The sequence below is a fragment of the Saccostrea echinata genome, unplaced genomic scaffold (assembly GCF_033153115.1).
Source record: "Saccostrea echinata isolate AGI-Se365-2 ecotype Australia unplaced genomic scaffold, CSIRO_AGI_Sech_v1 ptg000009l, whole genome shotgun sequence".
In the NCBI taxonomy this organism is placed as follows: domain Eukaryota; kingdom Metazoa; phylum Mollusca; class Bivalvia; order Ostreida; family Ostreidae; genus Saccostrea; species Saccostrea echinata.
This window is the reverse complement of record NW_026889758.1, coordinates 32873129-32891015: the sequence shown is the minus strand read 5'-3', so window position 1 is coordinate 32891015 and position 17887 is coordinate 32873129. Positions and strand designations below refer to the sequence as shown.

At 33.8% G+C, this 17887-nt stretch overlaps 1 protein-coding gene across 1 annotated transcript in view; it reads left to right on the top strand.

The window, feature by feature from the left end:
- The window catches only part of LOC133182660 (hemicentin-1-like), a 55204-nt gene that overhangs the window by 35723 nt on the left and 1594 nt on the right, over positions 1–17887 (top strand). Inside the window, exons 7-12 of the mRNA XM_061317514.1 lie at positions 4752–4884; positions 5220–5251; positions 8849–9142; positions 10245–10451; positions 16182–16274; positions 17465–17764. Of these exons, the coding sequence (XP_061173498.1) occupies positions 4752–4884; positions 5220–5251; positions 8849–9142; positions 10245–10451; positions 16182–16274; positions 17465–17764 (1059 nt within the window). The remainder of the gene's footprint in view (positions 1–4751; positions 4885–5219; positions 5252–8848; positions 9143–10244; positions 10452–16181; positions 16275–17464; positions 17765–17887) is intronic.

Here is a 17887-nt window from a genome sequence, read left to right as displayed (position 1 = left end):
GGGCAACAAAGCTTCATCTGTCAGTGTATTTAACTTCTAAATTGTTGTATTATACTCAGGTGACCGTTAAGGACCTTGGGCCTCTTGTTTTAGAGAATTTACTGAGTTACATGTTGCAAGAAGGGGTTTAGCAATACAGTGATATATATACATTTATGGTATCTCTCTATTATATAAACATACAGAGAGCAAATATCTTCATACCTGTATGAAGTTTTTCGAAGGACATAGGTCATTACATGACTTAATCACACAGCACAGTAATATCTATATAAAAGACTTACTGTGGAATCATTTTAATTCGTGGGGGTCAATGTTCGTGGACAAGCAAAATTTTACTTGTTCGAGGGGATGTAATTTCGTGGGTTACCAGTTTATACAGTTGATTCAATTAATCAATATGTTTACACAATAAACGTTCATGGGGATGTAATTTCGTGGGTAAGGGTAACCCACGAAATCCACGAACAATGATGATTCCACAGTACTCTACTTAGCAATATAGCATGGTTTTCATGTATAAAAATGTACAAAATACGCAAGTAAAATAATAATCATTTTAGTTACAATGTAAACGAGTATTTAATACAGTTCTTGATCGATTTTACATAGAGAATAGAATACTATGTGTTATAAGTTTCATGTCAGAGCTGCATAGTTTCAACGTTTACCCTTATTTTTCTTGTAGACCTCTGAATGCTATAATTTTTTTTCATCAAATTTTACTCGCAATAAAGAATCTGGGGGGATAAGACGAGCCATGTGCCCATGCCCATTTTTCGGCTATGCAAGAACATTTATTGGAAGAAATCTCTCAATTGTTCGAATTTACTCAAGCATTTTAATGTTTACCGTAGTTTTCAAAATGATATTTATATTCTAAACAAGCTAAACAGTTGACTTTCATTTACTGTCACAAATGTCTAACATGGGTAAGGACTTCTATTAATTATTCTATTAATTAATCTGCATATTGAGTGTTTACACTTATTGTGGAGATATTATAAAAATGTTAACATCGTATATAATGATAATGGTGATCTAGAAGCGCTTTTATTTAAAATAAATAAAACGGGAATAAAAGTATTCAAATATCTATTTTAATTTTTATCCGGCATTTTAAATAATTTACTGTAAATAAGTTCATTACTACATGTATATATTTTATTTCCAGTGAAAAATATGTTATTCCTATAGACATTTTTTATAAAGTAAAACAAAATTAACCCCCCCCCCCAAAAAAAAAAATAAGAGCATGACTCGAACACTTTCCTCAATAAACGTCCCTCTAAAGAGCTCATCGCTAACCACTAGACCACGGAGTCACACTAACATTTCCATTTAAATAGCATACAGTTCTCTATATTTAGCAAGCATTTTTGGACTTAGAATTTTTTAAGACCACGGTGAAAATTTAAGTAAGTTAACTTAATTTTTTATGTAGAGTGGGTCTTCATACCAAATTTTTGCATGTGTAAAAAGCAACATCTTTCCATTGCCTTTCATTAATCGTTCTCAAAAAAATGGTACGATGACCCACTCTATTTAAAAAATGTAGTTATATCATCCAATTTATGTCAGTTTCTGTGAAAATTGAGCGTGATGCCATTTTGTTGTGTTAATCAGAATCATTTTCGCTGTTACAGTATTCAGGTTTTGTCAAATTTATATGCAAATGGTATAAGCATTACATTAATTCAACAAAAAGTGAAATTTTTGTAAAATGAATTTATTGATTTTTTATCGATCGTTATGTAGGCATATGGCTCGGCTTATCCCCCCAGTTTCTTTGAAAATCTGTCAGAAAATATCTATGTAATGCAATCATGCCACAAACAGCTGACAAACACTTTTGAAGTTTGGTAGGCACACCTCCATCATCGAGATCGTTGTCTTGCATGTAACAATTTAAGCTGTCGCCAGTGTCTCCATGACAACATCATAATAAATATGCCTTACTGAAATCGTAGATTTTATATTTCTGATCAGATTTTAAACTTGATTTCAAGTTAACTGGTCCGGACAAGTGTCTCCATCCATCCCTTTCCGACCGAAATTCCTGCGAAATTTTTTATTATCAAACATCGGACGTGTTTCTTGTATTTTTTAAACATCGAATATGGGTTCTCATGAATATCGTACAAAAATTCCCAGACGCCAATATGCTCACTATAATTGATCACAAGTAGCCTTTCACAGAATATTCCTTTCAAAAAGAATCCTTTGCCAGGTGAATTTGAAGCGTAACCGCTTTTCAAGCCAATTTACACCTTACGTAATTTGTCAAAATCTACGACGAACAGTTAGTGCAATATTTATATTCGATTATATTCGATTGTCCGTCTCAAATGTATATATATATAAGTAATAAATAACAAGTTTAAAAACTTCACTGGGAAATGAAGTGGGTTGGTATGTGATCAAAGGCCTTTGGCCTTCACAGGATTTGATCACGTGACCAACCCACATCATTTCCCAGAGAAGTTTTTTAAACTTGTTATTTATTTCTTAAAGGTGCTTAGTCACAGATTTGAAGTTAATATTTTCTCAAATTTTCTGTATAATATCATGACTTATATATTGCAATAGCATTTCACACGAAAATATAATTAAAAACTTATTTTATCTGGAAATTATTGGAACTACGAATTCCTAGACGCGTTTGATTAACACATCCTTGCACTTTCACAAATTTTATCTTTATCCTTAACATTTAAGAAAAGAAGCGATTTTGTTGTGTATTAATGAAAAACATTACATCTATAATCCAGAAAACTCAGAGTAGAAATGTGCGAAAGCAAACCCCTCACTAATATCGTCAGCCCGTGCTCAGTGTTGTGTACAGAGTTTAACAAATTGAATACACCCATGAAACTGTTTTTGTAAACAGGGCACAAGCTCTGTTATTGTTAATGTTTACGATTCACCGGGTGTGTTCAAATGTTAAAGTCTGCACACACCACTGAGCACGGACTGACAATACTGTGAGTAGGTTTTGCTTTCGATCATTTCTACTCTGAATTTTCTGGATTATAGTTTTAATATTTATTATTAATACACAACAAAATTGCCACTTTCCTTAAGTATTAAGAATAAAATTAAAATTTGTGAAAGTGCAAGGATGTGTCAATCAAACGCGTTCAGAAATTTGAAGTTTCAATAACTATGAGATGAAATAAGATTTTTATTATATTTTAGTATGAAATGCTATAGCAACATATATGTCATGAAATTATACAGAAAATTTGAGAAAATATTAACTTCAAATCTGTGTCCAAGCACCTTTAAGTATTGTGATGCAGATGGGCTTGATATGATGTACATCAATACATAAAATGAAGTACCAATGTTTTTTGATACTTTTCGGAAGTCACTTAGGTGACCCATTGCTTATCTCTTTTCATCTGTCAATATGCTACATGCATCGTGCTTGAAGATTTGAACATTTTCAGTTTCTTCTCTTGAACCACTGAGCCAGTTTCAAACAAGTTTGGTATCTACAGGTGAAAGGGGAACAAAAATTAAAACCATTCAACATCATCCAGGGGTAGAAACTCCCTTAAATTACAACTTGCAAATAATTGCGAATACAACAAAAATGAACTCGCAATTTCAAAAGACAACTCTCAATTTTAAAATGAAACCTTTTTTAAAAAATGCCAATGCGGCCATCTGTCCATCTTTTAAAAATTTTTCGACAAGATCATTGGACATGGCACGTGGTCGTTCATTTAAATGTGACGGATATAAACAGTAACTAAAGAGAGAAAGATTAAAACTGGATTGAAACGGATATTTTTTTCCCAGGCGAAAATTTACATTGAAAAAAAAAACAACTTGCATTTTTTTGCAAGTAACAAAATTTTTAACTTGCAATTTGGAATTTCTAACTCACATTTTGCCAGTTGTATATAGTGAATTTCAAACCCTGTCATCTCATTATTTATCCATTACTTTGTCACTTATAATTAAACAATGTAAATAATGTAAATGATAGGTAAATTAAGTAAAAAAAATTATACAAGAATTTTTAATATACATGTATTATATGAATAGGACTTCTATGGTTTTTAAAAGTTAGGTAGACTTGTAAATAATTAATGAAAAAAGAAAATGAGACAAAAGTACCATATTGATATTTATTATGTACATTAGATTTAATTCAAAGACCTGGAGAGGCCATTATGGTGTGGGTATTGTTTGGGTGAACTCTGTGAATATTGTGTAATGTCATCTTGTTATGTTTAGTAATACTGAGAGATGGTAAATAGCACTGGCCTAAACTGGCAAATTTCTGAGTTGTTTCTGATTATCAGACTTACTATTTTGTTGATCCCTGATCGTTTTTCAGTTTCAGTTTATTTTGTGTTAATATATCCATGGATCCTTTAGTGTTGTATTATACTCAGAGCGCCAGGGATGTGAATCAATTTAGATCTATGTAATGCATCTATCGATGCATGCTTACCATCCATTCTTTGGATGATTTATAAGACCTTTAGTTTGTGGATGAATAACTTCCCAATCAAATTGTATCCTTGAACTGTATGTAGGGTTAATTTATGTTTTGATTTTATTTATGGGAGTACCTGTATAAAGTATAAATTATTACTAAATTTCATGTCATATAAAAAAAATCCTAATACTTCATTTAAAAAGTTGTCAGTTATTTTTGCCTTTCTCATAGAAATCATGATAGAAGATTTAGGAAATACAACAGATACAAAAATAGATATATTTCCATTTGACAGACAAGTTTGCAGCTTTGTGGCCATTCCTGGGAATTGTAGCAGAGGTCATTGTACTGTGCATCATTATCTTTATATATGAGAAAAAGCGAAGCCGTGAAATGGAGGATGAAGCTGATGGCGGTGATGATATTGCGTAAGTAACTTGACAGCAAAAACATTTAAGGTTGCTGCCGATAATTATGGTAAATGTACTGAAGTTTGTAAGCTTAGTTCATAAGGTGTTTTAAAAGAAAAACATAATATACCGTATACAGGGTTATTTTCAGCCCGTGTTGATTTCGCCCTTTCACATTTGCAAAGAATTTTGCTACGTTTTAAATTCGCCCACTTCAGATGAGGGCGAAAGGGGCAAAAATAAAATGGGGGCGAAAATTTGCCTGTATACAGTATAATTAAAAAAAATATAGATTAAAAAAAAAAGTTTATAAGCAATGAGTTGTTAAATCTGATTTTCAATTTGTCTTGTAGAAATGCTGATGACCACAAAGGAAAAGATGTCCGTCAGAGAAATGTCAGGACTTAAAACCCAGGAAAGATAAGCTGATCTCTACAAATGGAAACATTCTAATGTCACTACACAAGGCCTGCTGTGTATTGTCACTGCAGGCTAACATATATGAAGTTTAGAATATTGAATCAAATGCATGCATAATACCTGCATATTTGTCTTCAGGATATAAAAATGGGGCATTATAGGTCAAAGTTTTCTTTAGAAATTAAAGTACATATATTGGGGGGAAAATAATTGTACAAGATTTCCTGAAAATAATATATATTTGTAAATTACTATCAGATCCTTCAGTATGTATGATGCAATGCCTTAAGTAGTAAATTTAAGTGGTTGACTGTATTAACAATTTTACTCTATCAAAAATACAAATCTAGCCCCAGTGTCTAATGAAAGGGTTATGATAATTCAAAATTTTATGGCTTGTTGAGTGAATGTAATTATGATGAATTGTGAGAAAATGTAAGCTTTAATGAGGATGAGTGCAGTGGTGAAGTGATAGCTAAATACTGAGAAGCTGATGTGTACTAAACTGTCCTTCATTGTTTTAAGTATAGCTTTTAAATATGGGATGTTTGATTTTTGATGAAAGCTTTTTAAATATGAAAAGAGGAGGTTTTATTAGTTGTGTAATTAGCTGTTTGTTGATATTATTCAATTGTAAATTTCCTGAATTATCCTCCTAGTGTAACATAGTTCAGTGTAGCACCTGCTGTAGGTTGATGCTGGTCTTGTGATTTTAGTGGTGTGTGTGCTGTGTAGAACTTTCTGTTTAGTTTCTGAAGTCTTAAACTTTTGAATGTTATACTGCAATATTTGCATCCATGTAAAATGTACATTTGTTATAGAATTTTCACATATTCCAGAATTTCTGACTCTAAATATCTTAAAGCAACCAATTAATAATGGTTTAATTATTGAACGTATGATTTCTTTTTGAAAGTAATTGTATGTAAAATTATTTTTTTAAATAATTTCAGTGCACATTGTTATATTAGTCGAATTGATATTTGTGATATGTGTAGGTAGTTTAAGTCTTAATATACAGATGTATTTTAATACAATTAGTTACTATTCATGTAACATCCTTTTTCAATTAACTGTAATGTAAATACATGTATTGTGCGTAACTAATGGCATGATTTATGATTTTTGTGTTTATATTCCATTTTTCCACAGAAACCTGTTTTTATGTTTCTGTATTATTTTCATTTTTTTTTTTTCAAAAAGGAAAGTCCCTTCAAAGTACATATTTCAAAAAATACAAGTTAAAACAAAGAAAATAGTAAGAGGATTTGATAAAAATAGTTCCAGTGTTGAACAGGAAAGTTATTCTTTTGGTCTTTTTATCATATTGTATGGATGTCCCCTGTTTATTATGTTTGTATCTGATTATTTAATAAAATGATAAGAAAATTTCATTTGTCGTCTATATCATGTAGGCCACTAAGATTTTTATTGCCAAGGATATTTGTGTATATACGAGCATAACAATGGAATCTTGTTATTCTTTTTAAAAAAAAAAAACTTTCAAAATTATATGACAGTGATCTAGTGTACAGTACGGCTCACATATTAAGGGGGATGTATGGAGGGTATCTCTCTTACCTCTTTCTATCCCAGTAACTTCCTTAGTTCTTTTATCCTTCCTTGTATCTCCTTCTTACCCGATTACTCCTACCCCTTTTACCCATATATTGATATAATATTATAAGTAAAGTTTCTTTGCTTATTGTAATAATCTCCCTAATAAAGAATTACAGTGGGAGAACTTGCAATGAAATTGTCACGTCAGGCTCAAGTTTTCTAAAAAAAAAAAAAAAGATTATAGTTAAACTACTGGTTCTTATCTACAAAGGCACTCTAAGTCTTCTCCTTGGAATTTAGTGGCTGTCCTTGAATGTAATCCCCCAATCACTTATTAGCTCACCTGAGCTGAAGGCTCAAGTGAGCTTTTCTGATCAAAATTTGTCTGTTGTTAGTCGTTGTGGTTGTCAGCATTGTCATAAACTTCGTACAATTTCATCTTCATCTCCAAAAACCATTGGCCACCTTCAACCAAAATTGGCACAGAATATCCATGGGTAAAGGTGATTCAAGTGTGTTCAAACTTCTTACAAGGGGAGTTAGTCAAGAAATAGTAAAAATTGAGAGGGGTCATTTAATAATCTTCATAAGAACCACTGGGACAGAAAAAATGAAACTTATGTGAAAGCTTCCTGACATAGCGAAGATTCAAGTTTGTTCAAATCATGATGCCAGGGGGTAGGGTGGGGCCACTTTGGGTGATCAAAATTTTACATGATTTTAAATGGGGAAAGTATTTAAAAAAATCTTAAGAACAGCAAAGCCATGATCAGTCATATTTATATAAAAGCATCCACAGGTATTGTATATTCAAATTTGTTCAAATCATAACCCCCAGGGGTAGGGTCGGGCCACAAAGAGAAATTAAAATTTTACATTGGAATGCATAGGAAAAATCTTCTTCTCAGGAACGGCAAAGCTTAGCGATAAATAAGTTTATTTGGAGGCATCTTCAAGTAGCGTAGATTCAGATTTGTTCAGATCATGACCCCCTGGGGTAGAGTTGGGCTACAATGGGAGATCAAAATTTTTATAAAAGTATATTTAGGAAAAATCAATTTCTATACAACAGCAAAGCTATAATTAGTCGTATTCATTTGGAAGCACTTTGTGTAGTGCATACTCAATTTTGTTAAACTCATGACCCTGGAAGTAGGGTGGTGCCACAATGGGCAATCAAAGTTTTACATAGCAAAATATAGGAAAAAGAATCTGCTGTTGAAGAACAGGAAGTCCATAGTTATTCAGGTGAGTGTTGTGAACCATGGGCCTCTTGTTAAAATCAGAGTCTGACCCAGCTAGGTGACAATTGTTAAAACACTTTCAGGCCATCTCTAATACAATTGTTTGCCCTCTCCCAACTGACTGCATAACCTCCAGGAAAGGATTTTTTTTTTAAATTCAATCTGGAATTTTCTCATTGTGTCAAAAACTGTTTTGATTAATACCTTCAATTTTAAAAGATTTTGAAAATTCAGCATTGATATTGAAAATTTTTTGGGGGAAAAATTTTGCCACCTATCAACCAACCCAGGTTTTTTTTTTTAATCCTGAATCATTAGATGGCAAACAAAGCATTATGTTAAAGATGGCCTTACTAATATGTACTGTATGTTTGCCTTAATTAGAAATTGTAACTGATGTATAGTATATCAAAAGATGTATGTAACAGGCTGTATAGTATTCCTTCCTGTTTTTGATTGCACTTTCACAAAGATCTTCCTACATGTACTTATATATTGAGGCATGTGTTTTGTTGGTGCTGTTGCATCCAGTCAAGAGAGATCAATGAAATCCAACCAAAATGGACTGATATACTTGTTTAGTACAAGGAAGGAGACTCTTTGTTTATTGCCTGATATCGTTTAAGAGACAACTTACAATAATTTTAGACCTACTTCTAATATGATATCTTTTGAATTTCTCTGTTCATGAGGATACATGTATTATGCATTATTATATACTTTAAGGAATTATAAGGATTGATCTTTTTTTTTTAAAGGAGAGATTTTAATTCAGGGAGAAGGGATAAAATGGTTCAAAGAAAACTCATCATTTGAGATCTTTTGTTCATACAGCAATGGGCCAATTTCTGATGATATGTTGAAATTTTTTGATGTATCTGGCAATGAATTGGCTGAGGACAGAGGTTTCTCGAGGACTGTCCTCAGCTCCACTCAGAATCAGGTCAATATCTCTCTGGCCAAAGACAGGATTCAAACCGATGACATTGGTAGATACATCTGTAGATATGGAAATGGTCCATCTATATATGTCCATGTTGCTGTTGTCCAAGGTAAGCATCACAATGTCAAGAAATTGACTTGCTTGAAGATTTTTTACTCCAATTGAGACACAAAGATGTCCTTTTTTAGCTCACCTGAGCCAAAGGCTCGAGAGCTTTTCTGATCACATTTTGTCCGATGTCCATCTGTCTGTCTGTCTGTAAATGTTTCACATTTTCGACTTCTCAAGAACCACTTGACCAATTTCAACCAAACTTGCCACAAAGTATCTTTGGGTGAAGAGGATTCAAGTTTGTTCAAATAAAGGACCACGCCCTCTTCAAGGGGAGATAATTAGGAATTACTGAAAAATTAATGACATCTTTTAAAAAATCTTCTTCTCAAGAACCATTGGCCAGGAAAGATAAACTTATGTGGAAACATTTTCAGGTAGAGTAGATTCAAGTTTGTTCAAATCATGACCCCTGGGGGTAGGATGGGGCTACAATTGGTGATTAGAGTTTTTCATAGGAATTCTTTCAAAGTCTTCTCAAGAACAGCAAAGCCATGATTAGTCATATTTATATAGAATCATCCTAAGGTAGTATAGATTCAAGTTTGTTCAAATCATGACCCCTGAGGGTAAGGTCTTTTCTGAAGAACAGCTAAGCCATGTGTGGAAGCATCCTCAGGTAGTGTAGATTCAAGTTTGTTCAAATCATGACCCCAGGGGTAGGGTGGGGCCACAATGTGCGATCAAAGTTTTACATAGGAATACATAGGAAAAAATCTTTTTCTCAAGAACAAAAAAACCATGTTTAGTCATATTGATATAGAGGCATTCTCAGGTAGTGTAGATTCAAATTTGTTCAAACAAGGACCCCCCGGGGGGCCACAATGGGGGCTCAAATTTTTACAAACAAATATATAGGGAAAAATCTTCTGCTCAAGAACTGCAAAGCTATTTGTTAATTATTGAAATGGAAGCATCATCACGTAGTTTAAAATTCACCCCCCCCCCTCCATGTATACTTTTCAATACTGAACTGATTTTTTGCTTTTTTCCCTAGCCAATGTGCTCTGGTGAGCGATGTGGCCCATGGGCCTCTTGTTAAATTGAAAAATGCAATTTACAGAACTGAACCACTTTTTATGATGAAAGCTTTTTTTCAGTAAACACAACACCACAGATGTTCAACCAAACATTAGAACCCCAACAGGACTACACCATTTCCTGTGTGTTCCGTGCTGTACTAGACAATGAGACTAAAGATATGGTTGGGTCTTCAAAAGTGAATTGGTTTAAAAACAACATTGCAGCTGAACAAATTTCAACCAGGCACATTGCTAATAAAAGCATGCTGACCATTAAAAATGCAGGTGAGTTTTATAATCTTCAGTAACATATCCTTCAAAATGACATGTAACACAGTTGATAAAAGTTGTACTTTTTAGCTGACATAAGCTTAAGTTTCAGCTGAACTTTCCTATTTGTTCACTTGTCAGCTTTAACTTTTCCTATACTACTACTTTTTCACCACAACCAGTGGGCTATCTGGAGTCAAACCAGGTACAAACCACTATAAATGTACTTGAATAGTTTAGTGGCTTTGGTGTAGACAGTTATGTGCTAATTCTTGAATACCTTTAAAAAATCATAAATGCAATGCACAGCATGGACATCTGTAGCTCTGATTCATGCTTATGCCAACCACTTCATACCAAGTCATTGTGCGAAAATTTGAATAGTTAATTTATGTATATGTACAATATCTAAAAACAAATGTTTTTTTTCAAATTAAAGAATAGGTTTTTTCCTAGGAATAAGAAATCACTCTCAAAATTAAAGATTTATTATTAGCTCTTCTGAGCCAAAGCCCCAAAGAGCTAATGCTATGGCCATGTGTGCGGTGTGCGTAAACTTTTTAGAATATGGGCCATAACTCAAGTACCCCTTGGCCAATTATTGTCAAATTTGTCACAGGGATCCTTGGCCCAAGGGCTCCCCTTTATACTAAAACTAGGGTTGTGACCCTAAAACAAGGGGAGATAATTAGGTAAATAAAATCAAAAGTACTGGTTGCTAAAAAATCTTCTTCTCAAGAACACCAAACATACAAGGATGAGGATATGTTGAAGAATAAAAACTGTTCAAGGCATCACCTTGGGGCAAAGGGCGTGGTCTCAAGGTCACTTCAAAGTTGACCAAAAATTACATTTTATTAAAATGTTGATATTTTGCTTACTATAAGGACTAGGATCATCAAATCTTGTCAGTTGATGCATCTAAGGACCTCATATCATGTTGACTCAAAAGTAGGTCAGGGTGACCTACTTTGTAAATTTTGTGGCCATTCTTTTTCAAAATGATTTAGAAGCATATTTTGAACAATTTAAGGCTTATGATCATCAAACTTTGTCAGTTGATGCATCTTGGATCCACGGAGTCATCAACTAAAAAAAAGAGGTCACCTTGACCTACTTTTTGAATTTCATGGCTAATCTTTTTCAAAACATTTAAGGTCATTAATTTGAATACTGAGAGGTATAGAATCATTAAATCTTGTAAGATGATGCATCTTGGGGCCATAAAACATACTGATTAAAAAGTAGATCACAGTGACCTACTTTTTGAACTTGCAGGCACTCAATTTCAAAGCATTTTAGAGCCATATTTTGGACATTTTAAGGTCTATGCTCATATAACTTTGTAAGTTGATGCATCTTAGGTCCTCAAAAAACATCAACTGAAAATAAGTTCACTGTGACCTTCTTTTAAAAATTTATGGCTATATTTAAATATTTTTGGTACTATTTGGCGTAGAATAATCAAACTTTGTCAGTTGATATATCTTGGGTCCTCAGAGTAGGTCGACTGAAAAGTAGGTCACTGTGACCTACTTTTCATTTTATATGGCTATAATTAAATATTTTGGGTACTAATTGGCTTAGAATCATCAAATTTTGTCAGTTGATGCATCTTGGGTCTTCAGAGTAAGTCAACTGAAAAGTAGGTCACCGTGACCTACTTTTGAAGTTTTATTGCTTTTTAAAAATATTTTTAGGTACTGATTGGCCTAGAATCACCAAACTTTGTCAGTTGATGCATTTTAGGTCCGTAGAATTAGTTGACTGAAAAGTAGGTCACTGTGACCTATTTTTGAAATTTTATGGCTTTGTTTGAATATATCAGGTATTAATTGGCTTAGAATTATCAAACTTTGTCAGCTGATGCATCTTTGTTCCTCGGAGTATGTTGATTAAAATGTAGGTCACTCTGAATACTTTTGGAATTTTATGGATAGATTTAAATATTTTTGAGTACTAATTTGCGTAGAGTCATCAAATTTTGTTGGTTGATGAATCTTGGGTGCTTGGAGTACATCTACTGAAAAGTAGGTCACTGTGACCTGATTAAATATTTTGTCAGGTACTAATTGGCTAAGAATCATCAAACTTTGTCAGTTCAAAGTATGTCAACTGAAAAGTAGGTCACTGTGACCCACTTTTGAAATTTTATGGTTATAACTAAATATTTTAGGTATTAATTGGCTTAGAATTATCAAACTTTGTCAGTTGTTGCATCTTGGGTCCTTGGAGTACATCAACTGAAAAGTAGGTCAACATGACCTACTTTTGAAATTTTATGGCTTTATATAAATATTCCAGGTACTATTTGGCTTAGAATCATCAAACTTAATTAGTTGATGCATCTTTGGTCCTCAGAGAATGACAAGTGATAAGTAGGTCACCATGACCTACTCTCCAATACTAACTGGCTGAGAATCATATTGGGCTCTCAGAGTGTTTTTTTTCTAAAATGTAGGTCATTATGACCTACCTTTGGAATTCAGGGCTTTATCTAAATATACAGGATACTTAGAGGCTTCAAATAGAAGTGATAGGTTGTACAATTTATCAGAAGAGCGATTCAAGGCCCTTGGGCCTCTTGTTAATGTTCCACTACTTCATGATTTCCAGTTATCACAGACATAGTGCACCCAAAATACTATCCTAAATTTTCATTATGATATTATACAATTATTGACTGTTTAGAAGGGAGACATCACAAATGATCAGGTCTGAATAGGGTTGTCACCCTCAAGTGCAAGTAGCCTTTGGTGACTACCTTACTCAGACCTGATAATTTGTGATGTCTCCTTTCTAAACAATCTGTAATAGTTTTATTATCCTGAAAAATCTAAACTAAATAAAATAGAATTGAAAATATTAGTCAATCGCATGTGTTCTCGTACCCACTTCATAATATGTCAACAGACAACTTTGACAACTCCTTTAGAATTTATTTGTCACCATCAATTATATGAGTTATTTTGTTTACAACATTTAATTTTCATCTAAATTGAGACGACACAGTTGTCACTCTGCATGCTCACTTGGGCTATTTTATTGTCCTCTGAAGGGAGACAACACATTTGTCACCCTGCACATGAGGAAGACATCACAAATTGTCTCCCTGCACATGACATGCTGTAGACCAATCAGATTGACTGTATTATTCTGAAGAATAACAATACTAATTGTCAATGATGATGATAATATATTCAGTCCTTTTATATTAATCATTCACTAAATATAATATTTATATCAAAGGATATATCCTAAGAAGTTGTAAGGTGATGGTTAAAGATATAATTTAAGAAGGCAGGGGAGGCAACATTTGCATACAGTTCATGACTGGGTATGCATGTATAATGTTTGTCAGTAAAAAATGCATACTTGGGTTCTTAACCCCTGGTATAAATAACCACTTTTTTAGCTCACCTGAGCCGAAGAATCAAGTGAGCTTTTCTAATCAAAATTTGTGCGTCGTCATTGTTGTCGGTGTCATAAAATTTTAACAGTTTTATCGTCTTCTCTAAAACCACTGGGCCAATTTCAACTAAATTTGACACAGGGTATGCCTGGGTAAAGGGGATTAATTTTGTTTAGTGAAGGGCCACATCCTCTTCCAAGGGGAGATAATCAAGAAATAGTAAAAACTAGGTGGGGGCATAATTAAGAATTAGTAAAAATTTAATGGTACCTTTAAAATTCTTCTTCTCAAGAACCAGTGGGCCAGAAAAGATGAAACTTATATGAAAGCTTCTTGACATAGTGTGGATGTGAGTTTCTTCAAATCATGACCTCCAGGGGTAGGATGGGGCAATTATGGGTGAAAAAAGTACATGGGTATATACATTGTATAGGAAAAATCTTCTTCTTAAGAATGGCAAAGCCATGATCAGTCATTTTTATATGGAAGCATCCTCAGGTGTATAGATTCAAGTTTATTCAAATCATGACCCCACTGGGGACAGGGTGGGACCAAAATGGGTATCAAAGTATTACATAGGAAAACTAAGGAAAAATCTTTTAAAAATCCTTTTCCGAGAAATTCATGATTGGTCGTATTTTTATGGAAGCATCCTCAGGAAGTGTAGATTCAAGTTTGTTCAATCATGTTCTTCCTGGGATAGGGTGGGGCCACTTAGGGCAAACAAAGTTTTACATGGGTAAATACAGGAAAAACAGCAAAGCCTTGATCAGTCACATTTAATTAGAAACATCTTCAGGTAGTGTAGATTCAAGTTGTTCAGATCATGGCCTGCTGCGGTAAGGTGTAGGATGAGTCCACAATAGACAATCAAAGTTTTACATAGGAACACATACAAAAAACTTACAAAAATCTTTTTACCAGTAACAGCAAGGTCATGGTTAGTCATCATATGGAAGCATCCTCAGGTAGTCTAGACTCAAGTTTGTTCAATCATGATCCTCAGGGGTAAGGTGTAAGGTGGGTCCACAATGGGCAATAGGAATGCATACAAAAAATCTTTTCAAGAACAGGAAAGCCTTGGTTAGTCATATTTATATGGAAGCATCTTCAGGTGGTATAGATTCATATTTTTTCAAATCATGACCCCCAGGGGTAGGGTGAAGCTTCAACTAGCAGTCAAAGTTTTATGAATGTATAGGAAGAAGAATCTACTGATGAAGAACAAGAAGGACCATATGTACTCAGGTGAACATTGTGGCCCATGGGCCTGTTGTTACAATGTGTAGTAAAACATAGTTACAGCAAAGGCATGTGTAATGAATTGTAATGAATGAACACAGTGACCCTATTTTTTTATGCCCCCATAATCAAAGATTCGGGGGCATATAGTTTTTGCCCTGTCCATCCGTCTGTCTGTCTGTTTTATCTGCAAAAAACTCTGCCCATAACTTTTGATTGATTGGAGCTATGGCTTTCATATTTCATGTGTGTATTCCTTGTGACAAGACCTTTCTTTTGGTACCATCATATTTGACCTTGACCTTGGAGTTTGACCTACTTTTGAAAAACTTTAACCTTGGCCATAACTTTTGAACAGTTGGTGTTAGGTCTTTCATACTTCACATCTGGATTTTTTGTGTCAAGACCTTTCTTTAGATACCAACAACTTTGACCCTTTGACCTTGAACTTGGAGTTTGACCTACTTTTGAAAAACTTTAACCTTGGCCATAACTTTTGAACAGTTGGTGTTAGGGCTTTCATACTTCACATGTATATTCCTTGTGACAAGACCTTCCTTAGGATACCAACAATTTTGGCATTGACCTTGACCCTGTAGTTTGACCTAATTTTAAAAAATTTAAACCTTGGCCATAACATTTGAACATTTGGTTCTACGGCTTTCACATTTCATGATCATGTGTATAACTTGTGACAAGACCTTCCCTTGGGCACCATTTGACCTTGACGTTGCCATTTTACTTAATTTGAAAAAACTTTAACCTTCGCCATAATTTTTCACCAGTTTGTACTAAGGCTTTCATTTTTCACAGGTATATTTCTCGAGACAAGACCTTTCTTTGGGTACCAACATTTTTGATTTCTTGACCTGGAGTTTTACTTGCATTTGAGAAACTTTAACCTTCACCATAAGCTGCCATACTGGGGCATCAGTGTTTCACAAACACATCTTGTTTTTAAAATGTATTATGAACTTGTTGTATATAATGAATTAGGTTTATAAAGAATCAAAGTTGTTCATCCTTCATCCCTGGCACTTCATTTTAAGAGATTTTACTGTATTATAATAATAATAATCATTATTTTACAGTCTGGTCAGATATTGGACTCTATAGCTGTGATTATACAGTTTCTTGGGGTACAAATAGTACGTCTGTAATACATAGTACAGTGGCTTTTAAAGGTCAGTATTTACTAAATTTAGCCAAACTTTTTAGCTCACCTGAGCAAAAGGCTCTGGTAAGCTTTTTTTGATCAAAGGGTATATTGGTCTGTTGTGTCTTGTCTGTAAACTTTTCACATTTTCAAATTCTTCTTTTAGAACAACTTGGTCAATTTCAACCTAAATTGCAACAAAGCATCCTTAGGTGAAGGAAACATATAGGAAAAATCTTTTAAAATCTTATTCTCAAGAATCACTGGGTCAGAAAAAATGAAACTAATGTAAAAGCTTCATTACAAAGCGTAGATTCAAGTTTGTTCAAATCATGACCTCAAGGGCTAGGGTGGGGCCACATTAGGAATCAAAGTTTTACATGGGAATTAATATATACTGGGGAAAAAAAATCTTTGAAAGTCTTCTTCTCAAGAACAGCAAAGCCATGATTACTGTCATGTTGGTATGGAATCTTCAGATAGTGTAGATTCAAGTTAGTTCAAATCATGACCCCAAAGGGTCAAAAGATCAAAGTTTTACATAATAGCATACAGGAAAAAATCTTCAAAAATCTTTTTCTCATGAACAACAAAGCCATGTTTAGTCATACTGATATGGAAGTATCCTCAGGTAGTGTAAACTCAAGTTTGTTCAAATCATGACTTCCTTGGGTAGGGTGGGGCCACAACGGGGGGATCAAGGTTTACATAGGAATATGTAGGAAAAAATCTTCGAAAATTTTCTTTACAAGAAGAGCATAGCCATGTTTTGTCATATTGATATGGAAGCATTTTCAAGTATTGTAGATTCTAGTTTGTTCAAATCATGACCCCTGGGGGGAGGTTGGGACCACAACTCACTACTAGAGATTAATATATTTATGTATTGGGAAAAAATTCTCTAAAATATATTTCTCTAGAACAGCAAAGCCATGTTTAGTCACATTGATATGGAAGTATCTTGAGATAGTGTAGATTCAAGTTTGTTCAAATCATGACCCTGAGGGGTCGGGTGGGGCAGAAGTTTTATGCAGTTTTGAGAAGCTTTAATCTTTTCTGTAACCTTTATAATTCAAAAATCTAAGACACCAAAAGCAGTAGACCAAAATTCTTTGAGTTTATGTGTTCTATTTTTTATTATTTTGAACTTATTTATTTATCACTTTTTGCACAAAATTGGTTCTTGAAATTGTAAGTCCATAATTTAAACACTTACAGGAGAGGTGAGGATCAATGAGAGGAGTCTCCCGAAGTCGGTTAACCTGATCCAGGATGAGGACCTGGAACTGACTTGTCCAGTGTCCGGATATCCCTATCCAGATGTGACTTGGCAGATTGATGGGATGAATATTAGCCCTGATAACAGAAGAACTGTATCAACAGACCCCACTCGAAAGTATCAGAATGCTGTATTAAAGGTGTTTAAAGTGCAGTTTGAAGACCGGGGAAAATATACTTGCACAGGAAGTTCAGATTTAAATACAGTGACATCATCACTCATCACTGTTAGAGTAAAGGGTTGGTAAAGTATAAGAACTAAATTAAAAATATCCTCTCAGAAACATCATGTTTGTCTTATTAATGTAACTTAATATTTTGCATGCATATTAATTACTTTTAAAAGTGATTTTTAATGATAAT